We start from the raw sequence: 15,016 nt of genomic DNA on the forward strand, positions 1-15,016 counted from the left end.
ATTTGATTTTTCTAAATTTTTCAAATTTTATTTTCAAACACTTTCTATGAACCTTGTATATCAATCAATCAACTTTATTTATATAGCGCTTTTACAATCACGATTGTGTCAAAGCAGCTTCACAGTGTCAAACAGGATAATATTGCGACAAAATTAGATTTGGATGTACAGTCGTACTGGAGAAAACAGTGATGTTATCAGCTTATTTTAATTTATCATATAGCAACAATGTTGGCAGATCAGTATTTAAGTTTATAGAATTAAATAAGACCTAATTCATACATTTTATTTGTATAATAAGGTGAATAACTTTAATCATATTTTTAGTGTCCCCATGTATGATGCATTTATAAAGATTATGTCTTTATAAACCTTATAATCATCAGATGTATGCTCTCATAAAGAATTGTAACCAAATATTTAATGCATTGATCATGTTAAGAAAAGTTTGTTGACCGCCAACTCAGCATTAGAATGATTTCTGAAGGATCGTGTGACACTGAAGACTTCAATGGCCATTATTTCAAATGTAAAAGATAGAGCAGTGGTTTTCAAACCTGTGGAGGCCAGCCCTGCACATTTCGTGTCTCACTCATTTATCACACCTGATTCAACTCATCAGCTCGTCACTGCAAGAACTATTGTGTGTGCCGGATAAGGGAGACATACAAAATGTGCAGGGCTGGGGTGCCTCCAGGACAGGTTTGAAAACCACTGAGATATATACTGTCATTTTAAATTGTAATATTTTACAGAATGTTAAATCAAATTAACACAGCCTTGTGGGTGTGTGTGTTTGTGTTCATGTTTTTCTATCCTGGTGGTGGTGGGGACTTCAACCCCTTCAACACAAAGTGTGTGTGTGTGTGTGTCACACAGGCTAAATTGTAACATATCATCCCCCTGCTAGTCTGCTCTCTACCAGTCAGCACAGTCAACCTCTAATATGCCTGATACAGGTTCCATTGACAATGTTTTGATATTTTACCCTGTCTAAAACCGTCAGGACCTATTTTTAAGGTAGGCTATATATATCCCATGCATTTATCTCTCATGATAACATATGAAAATATTTATTATTAATGTCACAACTTGTGGTAGAGGATAATTTCCTTTTTAAACTGGGGAAAAAACATCATCCATGCTGTTGCTCTACAACAATTGGCTACGAGCTGCGTCACTCAAGCGACAAATCCTCTCAAGCCCCGGCTTCCCTGCGATGCGGCGTGGGCGGCGCCGTCTCCTCTCCTCCTCTCCTCCCCCCGCAATCCCTCTCTTCCTCCCTCCCACGCACTCACGCCTCCTGCCCTTGACTCTTACGGATCGTAGGAGGAGAGGAGAGGAGAGGCGGTGATCTGTTCCTGTTTTGAGATTGCAGCGATCGATCGCTCTGCTTTCGACTGTTTTCTGATCATCTGTGTTTCCCCATGCCCGTGCTGCAGCTCAGATGGGAGACGTAAGTTCAGCGGCTGTCTGGCACGTGAACGCGCGCGGCAGGTCTCTCTGGCGGGCCGTCCCAGGCACGGGATGCTGAACGGGAGCCGCGAGGGTTTGTTTGAACTGGGCAGGCAGCTCCAGCAGGAAGGAGACTCCCAAGCTGCTCTGCACTGCTTTCTGAGCTGCCTGCTGGGACTCACACATGTGCAGAGCTTCCACTCGCTTCCCAACTGCCTGCATCAGGTGAGCCCTGCTGAATGGAGCTCTGTAACGATACATTATAGGATAGAAGCCGTTTAAATGGGCTTTAAATGTACACGGGTCAATGACGAATAAGGTTTTTAAAAATGTAAAAAAATATAATGGAGATCTAATTAATCTTAAAATCATTTTTTTGTTTAACTAAGTGTTAAAAATGAAATTATGTGGTTTTTACAATCAATTAACACTGCTTTTGACATTTTTTACAAGATGTAAAAAATCTGACACTAAAAAAGTCATTCGGTTTAACCATGAATATATTTTAAATAATTCATTAGCAGATAATTATTCATGAACAAACCTGATTTGACATAGATGTTGAGATAGTATATAGTGTGTAATACAGAAGAAATATAAAATAACATTATCACTGGTCTCATAAATATACATTTTTATTCAACCACTCTAAACCCACCAACCTATTCAAGTAAAACATTGCACAGGGAAATGAGAAAAGGGCAAATGTAGGGGAAAAAGCCTAATCTGCTTTATATTTGTATTATTGTAGTCCCTTTTAGTTATTAAAAACAAAATTATTCAATTTAAATATTTACTTTATTGGTTTTACCGAATGACCAAGGCTGGTTATACCGAATGACTATGTCTGCTACCCTTGATTTTATGACTATTTAAGACAATACACAGACACAAATATCAACAAAAGAACATTTTATTGGTAACATTTTATTTTTATTGGAACAAACATATTTAAGAAAAACTCATATTGTAATGATATTAGTAATTAAAACACATAAATGTTTAATTGTACATGGAACAAGTGTCTAAATGGTTAAACGATGAGCTGCTATACATTCATGAAAGCAACAAAAGAACATTTTATTGTTAACATTTAATTGTTATTGGAACAAACATATTTAAATAAAACTCATATTGTAATGATATAAGTAATTAAAACAATTAAATGTTTAATTGTACACAGAACAAGTGTTTAAATTGTTAAACGATGAGCTGCTATACATTGATGAAAGTCATCCAGTCTCTGGAACAATCTTGAGGACCGTGAATTTAGAGGTTCTGGCTCACTAATTTTTGCATGCACATCTTTAAAGTAAAATATCTTGTCTGGTTTGGTTTGGCTGGCCAGATAAAGATATTTCTCTCCCCTGACTGCTGCATGCAGCTGATCTCAATCTCATCTTCAGTCACCTCAAGGACCTGGCCTACAAAATGATGGGCAAAACTGGCTAGGATGTTCTGAGTGGTTGCTAGGGAGTTGTTAGGGTGTTCTAGGTGGTTGCTATGATGTTGCTAGGAGGTTGGTAGTTATCACTGATAGTTACTATGGAGTTTTTATAGAGTTCTTAACATGATTTTGCACTTAGCTAATCACTATTAGCATGTAGTTATTAATTTGTTAGCATGTGTAGCATGATGGAGCTCCTGTTTGCTAGCATGAGTCAAAAGGACCAAAGCCTATGTCTATACAATGTTAGAATCAGAGATATAGGTCTTGCTAAATGGTTGCTAGGGTACTCTGTTTGGTTGCTAGGGAGTGGCTTGGCAGCTGTCAATGATGATAGGCTGCCTGTCAGTATGAATGATATAAAGCAACCACAATACTTCTATGACATTCAGATTCAAAGATATTCCTAGTTGGGTTTGGGTTGCTAGGGTGGTCAACAGTGGTTGCTAGGGCGTGGCTAGGAACTGTTGAAGTTGATTGATGTTTAGCTGTTTGCTCCCCCAAGTTAAACGAGCCAACCCTCATGTTTTTATGACACTTCTATCCAAAGATGTCCCTTTTGATCTCTTTGATCAGTCTATGGGATCAGTTGCTAGGGTGCTCTAAATGGTTGCTATGGTATAATATAATAGTAATAATAATATAAATAATAAAAACAAATTATACCTCTCTCTTCTTTTGGAGAGTAGCTCTTCTTTTTTAACAGGATCAGCATTGATCCTTTCCCAATAGCGAGCTGCTTTTACCTTATTTGATAAAGGCACCTGCAAAGGTAAAATTCAGTAAAAAATTATGTAAAAATATCCTCTGGACATTTCCTATTAATAAAATGTTGTATTTATTAATTCCAGATATGTACAAATATGATCAACATGCATTGCAGTCATTCGGTACAACCAGTAGGTCATTCGGTATAACCAGAATTTTGGTATTACCGAATGACAATTTTGGTTATACCGAATGACAAAATATACAAACAGTGCTAACAGGCTGATATCTAGCTAGCTAGCTAAGCATCTAGCTATCTAGCTAGCAAAAGGACAATCAAACATTTTATATTCAGTACAAGTTTTTAAAATATTACAACATTTTCTATGTTTTATAGCGGTTGTACCGAATGACCTGATATTTCGGGACATGCGTATGAGCAAGTGGAAACATGATTTTTTCAAATAGTTAAGGGAGAGTTACTTACTTTGCTTCACAACTGTGTGGTCCTTTGCAGGTGTCTGAATGATGTCAGATCCTGTCACATGATATTGACAGCATGACTTGATCCAAAATGGTGCCTTTATACTGGTTACTCCGAATGACATCAATGAAATTCATTTTTCCGGACATTCTTTCTCATAACAAAGCAATGACTTCCCCACATAATTTCAATACCATTTTGCACTATGTTGATATATGATGATATAAAATCATGCCAGAATAAAAAATATATAATTTTATTACATTTTAAGATATTTTAATCACAAATGAAATGGCTGTATTGGCCTTTGGACGGTTAAACCGAATGACATTTTGACACTTCAAAGTCGTTAAAATACCGTTATATGTAGGAAGATATAATTAAAACCTTTTGGATTCAATAAAAGAGATCAAGTTGTACTATTTTACATACTTTGGCTGTCATATCTTTATTTTTTATTATTATTAAGGCCTTTGGACAAAAAAATGACACGTCACGTCATTGACCCACACACAAATGTTGGTAGGCTAGCATGCGTATGCAAATAAAGCTGTGTTTTGCATGTAGACTCTTCTCACATGAATGCAGTTTTTTTTTAATGATTCAATGACACACTAACCCAAAACTAGCTTTCAGTCAATGCATATTTTACACTGGCAAATGCATTCTGAAACATTTATGCTGTACACTGACAGCATGAGCCGGCACAGCAAACCCACTCCTATGCAAAAGAGTGTGTGGTCACATTTGTTTGCTAGTGCACAGCAGGAGACGTGCTTGCTATGGTCTTAGCTTAAGCAAGGCTTGTTTATCGTTGTGTCAAGCTAATGCCATAGCCATTCATAGTCCATCATGTGTTTACATGAAGCATCAGGGCTATTTATCTCATAATGTCTGCAGCTAGTAAGCATATCTCTTCATGTGATCACTTCCCTTGAGTAATCATGGAATCTATTCGATGACAGTCCGTCAGATAAAAACACTCAGCCCTGCTTACACACTCTGGGTTGATCTCGCAAGGGTCCCAAGCAATGTCCAGAATATAAACAGTGGCTCTCACACAGAGTACTGGAATGTGTGGTATGATGTTGGCCAGACGGAGTTGCTTCTGACCTTACAAAAAACAAAAACAAAAGACATTTTGCTAATATTTATCACTAACATGAACTATAACATTTCATCTGAGGTATTTTGAAATGTTGAAAGTTATAATAACTAAAATGTTGCATTACAAGACAACCCAACATGTTCAGGTCATATTTTAAGCATAAATTCAAAAGGAAGAAATCTAAAACTTTATTGTGCCTTTTTTTTTTTTTTTTTTTTTTTTTTTACTTCATTACAACTCTCAGAAGAGAATTAAACATAATTTGATAAGAATGGAATGTACATATTTGTCTTGATGGACTAGATGGCATGAGTGAAGACTACTGCTAAAAATGCACATAAATACAGGGAATAGGATACGAGCTGCCTGCTGCAATGAAAGTATGGAGAGCACCCTGTAAGAACTAGGCAGGTGGTGCTGGGGAAGGTGGGGGGTTAAAAAATCCCATGGCAGTGATGGCACGATGCACGGAGCCTGTTCAGGATGGAAATGTATAGGTAGCATAGATAGAACAAAAAGATTGATTGGCTTTAGGAGAAGCTATTAGCTTAAAGGTCCCGTTCTTCGCGATTCCGTCTTTCAAACTTTAGTTAGTGTGTAATGTTGCTGTTAGAGCATAAATAATACCTGTAAAATTATAAAGCTCAAAGTTCAATGCCAAGCGAGATATTTCATTTAACAGGAGTTCCCTTTCAAAGCCTACAGTGAACGGCCGGTTTGGACTACAGCAGGAAGTGCAGGGATGTAATGACGTCACTAGAACCGTTTGTTGACTAACCCTCCGCCCACAAGAACACGCAAAATAGGGGGCGTGGTCTTGTTGCTCTCCCACGTGGAGAAGAGCGTGCATTCAGAGCTTGCATCTCCCCGTTATGGTAAGAGGCGGGACCTTTCCAGGCAAAGTGCGCTAAACTGCTGTCCAATCACAACACGGGAAGCACTGGCCCAATCAGAACTCGTTACGTGTTTCTGAAGGAGGGACTTCATAGAACAAGGAAATCATCAGGCTGTTTTTAGGACAGTGGAAACAGCGCTGTACAGATAAGTAATTGTGTGAAAAATACTGTGTTTTTTTACACACGAAACATGAACTATATTGCACACTGTAAACATAATCAAAGCTTCGAAAACACGCGAAGAACGGGACCTTTAAAAAAAGTTATATATATTACTGTTTTATATATTTATTTATTTTTATATGACACATTTTGGTAATATGAAATAGAGGGAATATGCTAAATTCTCACAAAAACAATGTCAAAATGTGACCCTCGACCACAAAACTAGTCATAAGTCGCATGAGTATATTTGTGGCAATAGCCAACAATACATTGTATGGGTCAAACTTAGTTTTTTTTTCTTTTATGCCAAAAATCCTTAATATATTAAGTAAAGATCATGTTCCATGAAGATATTTTGTAAATGTCCAACTGTAAATATATCAAACATTTATTATTAGATTTAGAAGTAATATGCATTTCTAAGGACTTTACACTTTTTAAAGGGAATTTTCTCAATATTTCGTTTTTTTTTTTTTTTTTTTTTTTTTTTTTTTTTTTTTTTTGCACCCTAAGATTCCAGATTTTCAAATAGTTTATCTCAGCCAAATATTGTTCCAAACCATATATCAATGGAAAGCTTACGTATTCAGCTTTCAGATTATGTATAAATCTCAATTTCAAAACATTTACACTTATTACTGGTTTTGTGGTCAAGGGTCACAAATTTGTTTGGGGGTTAAATGTTACTGTAAATACTGCTGGACATGCTTTTTGATTATCTGAAGCTCTTTACATTTTCAGACAATATTCTCTCTTGATTCCTTCATACAGATTGCTGAACTCTACATTGATGAGAAGAATTGTATCCTTTTTGATAAAGTATAAACCCTTACTCCACATTCTGAACATAGGCCTGGTTTCACAAACAGGGCTTAGATTAAACATGAATTTGGTCTTTCAATTAGGATATTTCAGTAAAAACTAACAAAAAAAGCTTTTCGTTGTCCATAATGAGAGAACAATTTTACATCTTAAAATATGTCAGTGCAGGTTACTTTCAGTTAAAACAGCTCAAACATGCATTTTAGTCTGGGACTAGCCTTAAACCTTGTCTGTGAAACCCGGGAAATATGTAATGAATCCTGCATGCTATGAAAATCTGTATTTTTCCGACTGTAAGTGTAAAGCAGTTGAGCAGTTTGGTTATCCTAGGGCCTTTACAACTGTAGCTTCTTCAGTGTGGTCTTTTTCCTAAGAGGATTTGTGGACTCTTATCGTATGTCAGCTGAAAGAGCATCACAGCTAATTAACCTGCATAGACCCAGCTTGAGCTCCACTGTCATTATTCATCTACGGACTGCAGTTAACAGCAGGGCTAGTGTTACGTGACATACATTCCCTCTTAAACCCATGGCCTCTCAATTACTAAAGCATAGAGTTTAAGCGGGTTCAAGACTGGTAGTTTCAGCTCAAACGGGTCATTTACAAGCCATTAACCAAGATCATTCATAACCTCTTTTCCAATTAAAATCCAATTACATGTGAATTGCTTTCAACATATTTTCTCTGATCTTAACCAGTAAATAGCGGTGGGACTTGGTGAAAAATGTGATCTCTGTGTAATTACATAAAAGAGAAATAATTGATGTAGATTTTATCATTTAATTGAATAAGCTATTTAATTACACGCAAAACATTAGTCTGTTAAATCAATGCACAACAAGGGAATTTGGAATAGGTGATTTGAGGAGCTGGGGTGTAAATTGGATGTGATTGCGCAGGGATTTTATCTGAATGTTCTGCCATTTATTATATTGTCCTCATATGAACCAATGCTCATGCATAGCCTATCAGTAAAAGTCAGAATAGTGAATTACGGTGTAAGGCAAATATACTTGCTTGTTTTTACAAACCGTATTAAGTCTGGTCCACATTATTTACAAAACTGCCCACATACATACACAGGACACATTTGATTGGCAAGTGTAGACATGTATAATCTTTACCTGAATGTTTTTGTAATAAAGTAATAACTGCTGGAAATTCATAAATAAATATATATTTAATTACATTTTAACGTATAATATTTCAACAATATTACTGTTTTACTGTATTTAATCAAATAAATGCAGCTGATGAGCATAAGAGACTACAAAATAAAAAATCTTACCAACCCCCAACTTACCATGAAAATATTGGATGCCACCAACCATGCAGACCTAAAAAGTCGTTGTAAATGTTCTTCCTCCGAAACACTCATTAGTAGCTAACAAATTACTAGCAAAATATGATACGACACCTGACACCATGCTATTTTCAGTTACATTACATCAAATGAGTTGCAGTTCAGGAAGATGAAAGGCATAACTTTCATCCTGTGTTCATTTTCTGATTTGGAGTATATAATGGGTGTGATTGACACTCCCGCACTGGCAAGATCAACAAGAAAAAGAAATGTAGAAATTGCTTTCACAGTCATGCTGAGATGGTGGTAAATATATATGCCAAGTAGAAGGACACAGCTATTTATTTGTTGATAAAGCACTGCATATTTCATCTAAAGCACCAGAGCTGGTACATACCGGTAATAAGTAATGCACATATCTGTTTTGCCAACGCATCTCTTTGCACTCTTTATTTCTAAAGCTAGCGTGCACAACTTTTTTTTTTTAGATGCGTCTTTTTAAAATTGCTGTGCTGCATATCTGAGATTTGAAGCTGCATAATTGTCAAAAATAAACAATAGTCATATAGTCATATACAGGAAGTGCACAAAACAAACATTTGAACACCAGTCAAAAATAAGATAATAAAATAATTATGTAACATGGAATGTTGAATCACTTCATACTTCATATAACCACTGGAGTTACATGAGCATACTTCATACTTCACTTCATATTGAGGTCTGTCCTGGTTCGGTTGAAACACTCTCCATAATCACAGCCCAATGGAGCAGTTTTAGACTCATATTCTGACTAGAATTGAGTATGACCACGTCAGGCTAAGTGGATTAGCCTGACGTGGTCATACAACCAATCAGAGCAACGAAGCGAAGTATTGTCAAATGTCAACAGAGCTCAACTGCACTGTGTTGCCAAGTCCGCGCTTTTTTCCGTGGGTTGTTTTCTATGTCCGCGGGTTGAAGCGACTATTATGTGATATATAGACCCATGAGTGCGAATTTTTGCAGGCAACCTTGCCAAAATAACACAACCCCCCCCCTCCCGGAGAACCCCCCGAGAAGCTATTGTTTAGGGCTAGTAGTTGGCGGATTTTGTTGTAAAAACTTGGCAACCCTGTCTGCACGTACGCTGGAATACACGAGGTACACGAGGTGCAGGCTAACATCTGTGTATCATTAAAAATAATTTTATGATACACAGAGTACTTACACAACATTAACATCATTTTTGAAAGAAATAGTGAAGGTGAATGCATATGCAAACGAGCTCTCCGTTTAGGATTCGAACAAATATAATCCAAGCCCCTTTGATGACGTGATGATTACGTTACTGTTGATCATCTGTCCGTCATCGTCTAAAGCCCGTCCCGATGATTTCATTGGTCCGAACAGTTTCTGTTCGGGGATAATTACTCCTCTATGGATCGAGGCCAGACCGAACCGCCCAACCTAAAAATGTTGTGGGTGTGGCTAAGTTCGGCTGGCATCCAGGCTAACGTCCACTAAAAATCACATTTCGACTAGCTGGTTAAAACATTGGAATAAAAGAAGGGCATTTAATATATAATGTTGCATATACAAAAAATAAATATCTGTGAATTTTTTTTTCCATCACAACCACCATAATGAAATGGCCCTTCACAATAGATAATGCTTTACAATGAACTCTGTTAGAGAGAAACATGCCAATTTATCTGATCAATAAAATACTTTAGCATCACTTTCTAAATCCCTCAGGTCTTGCCATCTTCTAAAAGCCAAGCCAATGTTGATTCTTGTTTTATTACGAGCTCTGACACGTTCTCTTTTTGCCAGTATACTATGCTTTATTCTGCTTTTTTTAAATGGGTGATTCCCCGAATCCCCGGAGGTTGGACATTTAGCTCTGTTCAAACTTTCTACCTTTCAAACTGTCGCTTGTTGTGACAACTAACCAATGCCACTCCCACACCATGCACACACAAACTTTTCTCTATTTATGGATAGAACAAGACATGCTGTGATGTACATTTTGCCATCCTGCTAGGTCTAATATATAAACACTTATAACTCAAAAGCCTTACCATGGTAAATCAGGGTAATACAAAAACATGTTTAGGAAGTTTAATGTATTGACTCATTATTACAATGTTCTTAATTTAATTTTGAATAAAGTACATGGTGTTAGCCTGACGTGGTCATACTCAATTCTAGTCAGAATTTGAGTCTGGAACTGCTCCATTGGGCTGTGATTATGGGGCGTGTTTCAACCAAACCAGCAAAGACCTCAATTGGACAGACCTACAACCATTCAGAGCAACAAAGTGACGTATAACATTAGTTGTCAAATGTCATCAGAACTCAACTGCACTGTGTTGCCAAGTCTGCGAATTATTATTATTATTTATTTGTTTCCGCGGGTTGTTTTCCATGTCCGCGGGTTGAAGCGACCTCCATTATGTGATATATAGACGCATGAATGTGAATTTTAGCAGGCAACCTTGCAAAAATAACAAATTTTTCCACCCAAACGCTATTCCACCCTCAACTCCCACCAACCCTGTCTGCACGCACACTGGAATAAACGATATTTGCTGGTGTTGCAAAAAAAATAATTTAAGGATACACAGTTACTTACCAACGTGATCATCATTTCAGAAAAAAATAGTGAAGGTGAATGCATATAAAAACAAGTTCTCCGGTTGAACAAATTCAACCAAGTCCCTTTGATGACGTGCATGATTACGTTACTGTTCATCATCTGTCCATCATCGTCTAAAACCCGCCCTGATGATTTCATTGGTCTGAACAGTTTCTGTTCGGGCATAATCACTCCTCTATAGATCGAGTCCAGACCGAACTGCCCGAGCTCAAATGTTGTGAGCGGGGCTGAGTACGGCTGGCATCCAGGCTAACATAGTGTACCTTTAAATAAAACTAAAACAACTGAAAACATAAATAAAATTAATTATTTAAAAAAATACAAATAAAAACTATTTCAAAATATTAATAAAAACTAGAATAGTATCTAAATGATAGTAAAATAAAAATAATAAAAATTAATTATGAAGCTTACGGCCTTTAATCAGATGAAAAGGCTATGCTAAATGAACTGCAAAAAGTATTATGAAATCCATGCAGAGTACATTTGTTCCTGCTCTCTCCTCCACAGCTAACTCAACAGTTAGCATCACATGCACCACAAATAGATTTATCACTTTCAAACCGACCCCCATGTGGTTAGTCGGCAAATTCAGATGTTCTTCAGCCAGCTGGGATCTAAAAATATGTCCAGGACACCTGGGAATATGCTGCTCATTCTTGGAAAAGTTCATTTTAAGAGGTACGACATAATTTAGCACTGCTTACAATGAGACACACACACCAGATAAATCAATGCAAGCTATTTAAAAACAGTCATCAACAATCTATAAACACATTCAAAAAAGGATTGTTCCACACAAAAATAAAAATATTCTGACAACTTTTACTCAACCTATGGCTCTACTATATCTATTGCTCATACTCTTGTTATTAAATGTTGGTATGTTATTCATCCTCCAGAGTTTGTGCTACCGTCATTAATTTCACCTCAAAATGTTTTAAAAACAAGTGTGCCGTAAGTGATCAGATCACCTGGTGGATTCATATTTAAGGATTTCACATCATAGGGGCTTGAGGTAGTAAGCAACCATCCGAAATCCATTAGAAACCTCACAAGAAAGCGGAACACACGAAAAACTGCAAAACAACACCTTGGCAACTCGGTATACTCACTGTCATCAGTGATCAAAAATGTCAAAACAAAAATGTCATTTGTAATTCACAAAAGAATTGCTAGACCATAAACACTAAGGGTTTGGGGTCGGTAAAATGTTTTTGAAAGAAGTCTCTTATGCTCACAAAAGCATGCATTCATTTGATCCAAACTATTAACAATAATGTAAAAATATTATTACAATGTAAAGGTAGCACAAACTTTTTTTTCTTTTACAGTGATAACTGGAAAATGATCTAGTGACGCAAACAAAGTTCATTTCAGCTGTACAGCAGCTCTAAAAGAAGTCATTGTTCAGCTGAAATCTGTTCAATGTTTTTGCAGTTCAGTTTATATTAATATTTAATATAATTCATATTCTTTATTATGAAAGAAAACATTTGCGCTGCTTAATATATTTGTGGAAACTGTGATGAAAATTTTTGAATAATAATATAAAATATTATTAATTTCTTTAAAAAGCTTTGAAAGGTATAGTGTATAATACTGTTTTAGTTTGATTGTTTATTCTGTAGGTAAAGCATAGTTTCAGCTGTACTTTAGATACCAAAATAGAAACATCAGCAACTCACTGCACATACAAATAAGAAATACTGCCATTATCTGGGTCATTCATGTCTATTTTAAGAACATTTTCCTTTCTGGCCGGGTTTTTGTAATGACACTTAAGGGCAAATATGATCTTCCTACAAAGACATTGTAATGACATGCCTTTGAAAACATTCGACAAACTCTTAAGTGACTATTTATAGAACGGCTGCAAGTCTTTGTATAAAGCTAAAATGAGAAGGTGACATGAACACTAACCAATCAACTATCAAACAGTCCTTGAACTAGATTAGGGATTTTATGTTTGACTGTTTTTCTGTTTAGGCAGTACATTACATTTTCAGTGAAGACCAGCGTTTTATATAGTCTTTGGTGATGCTAGCAGCTGAACAAATGAGGATTTCACTGAGCTAGAGTAATTGGGCAGGTGTGTGTGTGATCACAACAAAAGTCTATTTCATGGTAACAAGCATGTCTAATCCTTCACCCGTATAAAATCAGATGGGAAAGCTCTGCAGTTCATTCAGGCGGAGAAGATGTTTTACGAAGTGGCATTGATCGAGCTCACCTCGCTGCAGGCCAGCACAGGCAGGTCCACTTTTTATGGCTTTACTTAAATATATTTTTTATGATGCTGTTGAGTGGACATGTCTCCTTGACCAGTATTGTATCATTGACTATAGACATTATTATCATACATCATGTACCATGTACAGTTATATATTAAAGTAATATCACACAAGCAAGATATTCAGGTCAGCAGCATGATTGTGAGAGTGTGCACTACTTTTATACAACTGTTCAACAAACAAGAAGTTAATAGTGAATAAATTACATTCCAAACACCTTAATATTAGCTGTTACTTTGTGTAATTTGGTCCATCAGATAAAATAGTTCCAAGCTGTATCAACCTAGTAGATCAAAAATAGTGGTCTTTCCTTAAAGAATGAATCCCTGTTTATGAACGAATCGGTTTAGTAAATAATTCAAAGGCTACACATAAAGATAGTGTATTCCGATCAACCACAAGTGCCCTGTGAAGTAGACTTCATAGGGTATTGCACCATCTTAAGTGAAATTCCCATTTGAAAAAGAACATACACTCTTAAATTAAAGGTCCCGTTCTTTGCAATTCTGTCTTTCTAACTTTAGTTAGTGTGTAATGTTGCTGTTAGAGCATAAATAATACCTGTCAAATTATAAAGCTCACAGTTCAATGCCAAGCGAGATATTTTATTTAACAGAAGTTCCCTTTCAAAGCCTACAGCGAATGGCCGGTTTGGACTACAGCAGGAAGTGCAGGGATGTAATGACGTCACTAGAACCGTTTGTTGACTAACCCTCCGCCCACAAGAACACGCAAAATAGGGGGCGTGGTCTTGTTGCTCTCCCACGTGGAGAAGAGCGCGCATTCAGAGCTTGCATCTCCCCGTTATGTTAAGAGGCGGGACCTTTCTGGGCAAAGTGCGCTAAGCTGCTGTCCAATCACAACACGGGAAGCGGTGGACCAATCAGAACTCGTTACGTGTTTCTGAAGGAGGGACTTCATAGAACAAGGAAATCATCAGGCCGTTTTTAGGACAGAGGAAACACAGGGTTCGTACGGGTGCTTGAAATCCTTGAAAGTACTTGAATTTTGATGTTGTGTTTTCAAGGTTTGAAAAGTGCTTGAATTTTGATGTTGTGTTTTCAAGGTTTGAAAAGTGCTTGAATTTTGGATAAAGTGCTTAAAAATGCTTGAAATTGTAACTATTTATTTTACAACAAATACCTATCTGACTAAATAGTTCGTTTATTAAATGTAGAAATAAAATGTTGGAGAGCATAAAATGAAACCTGCTGTGCTCGCGATCTGCCCGTCTATTTCCATGTGTGACTCCACCCCCATGTTGTCGTTTCATTGAACGTTGGCTGAAAGATGCTACGAATTTTGGATCAAACTGGCACAAACCCCACGAAGTGCTTCTTGTAAAGTCTGCAAAAACACTTCCAGCTTTTCACTATGGGCGAGTCTGCTCTTTCGAGTCACATGAAAGGTAGGCTAAGTCATAAACTTTCAAGTAAGCTAACTAAAGTAGTTTACTCAACTTTACTGTAGCCAAACGTTACACATTAGCGCCTATTTTTCTAACTTGCGCTATTAACTGCTAGCTAGGAATTCGCATAAGTGACAGAGTAACGTTACTTATGTATAATGTGATAATGTAAGATTATCATGCCTGTTATGGCATGTTCATTTGTGGAATAGGCAGTGAACGTAACCACAAATCTGCAAATTAAAACCTACAGACGTTAGCTCAGTGCATAAAAATAGTGTCAGA

At 36.7% G+C, this 15,016-nt stretch overlaps 1 protein-coding gene across 2 annotated transcripts in view; it reads left to right on the forward strand.

Moving 5' to 3' along the window:
- Window positions 1-1,268: 1,268 nt before the first annotated feature.
- Window positions 1,269-15,016, forward strand: part of c10h14orf180 (chromosome 10 C14orf180 homolog) — a 43,499-nt gene continuing 29,751 nt past the window's right edge. The window contains exons 1-3 of one of the 2 annotated variants that reach the window (XM_067455109.1): window positions 1,269-1,680; window positions 7,035-7,065; window positions 13,196-13,282. In XM_067455109.1, the coding sequence (XP_067311210.1) occupies window positions 1,528-1,680; window positions 7,035-7,065; window positions 13,196-13,282 (271 nt within the window). In that variant the 5' untranslated portion in view covers window positions 1,269-1,527. The remainder of the gene's footprint in view (window positions 1,681-7,034; window positions 7,066-13,195; window positions 13,283-15,016) is intronic. The other variant, XM_067455108.1, reaches the window with a different exon arrangement.

Source organism: Pseudorasbora parva, chromosome 10 (assembly GCF_024679245.1).
Source record: "Pseudorasbora parva isolate DD20220531a chromosome 10, ASM2467924v1, whole genome shotgun sequence".
NCBI lineage: Eukaryota > Metazoa > Chordata > Actinopteri > Cypriniformes > Gobionidae > Pseudorasbora > Pseudorasbora parva.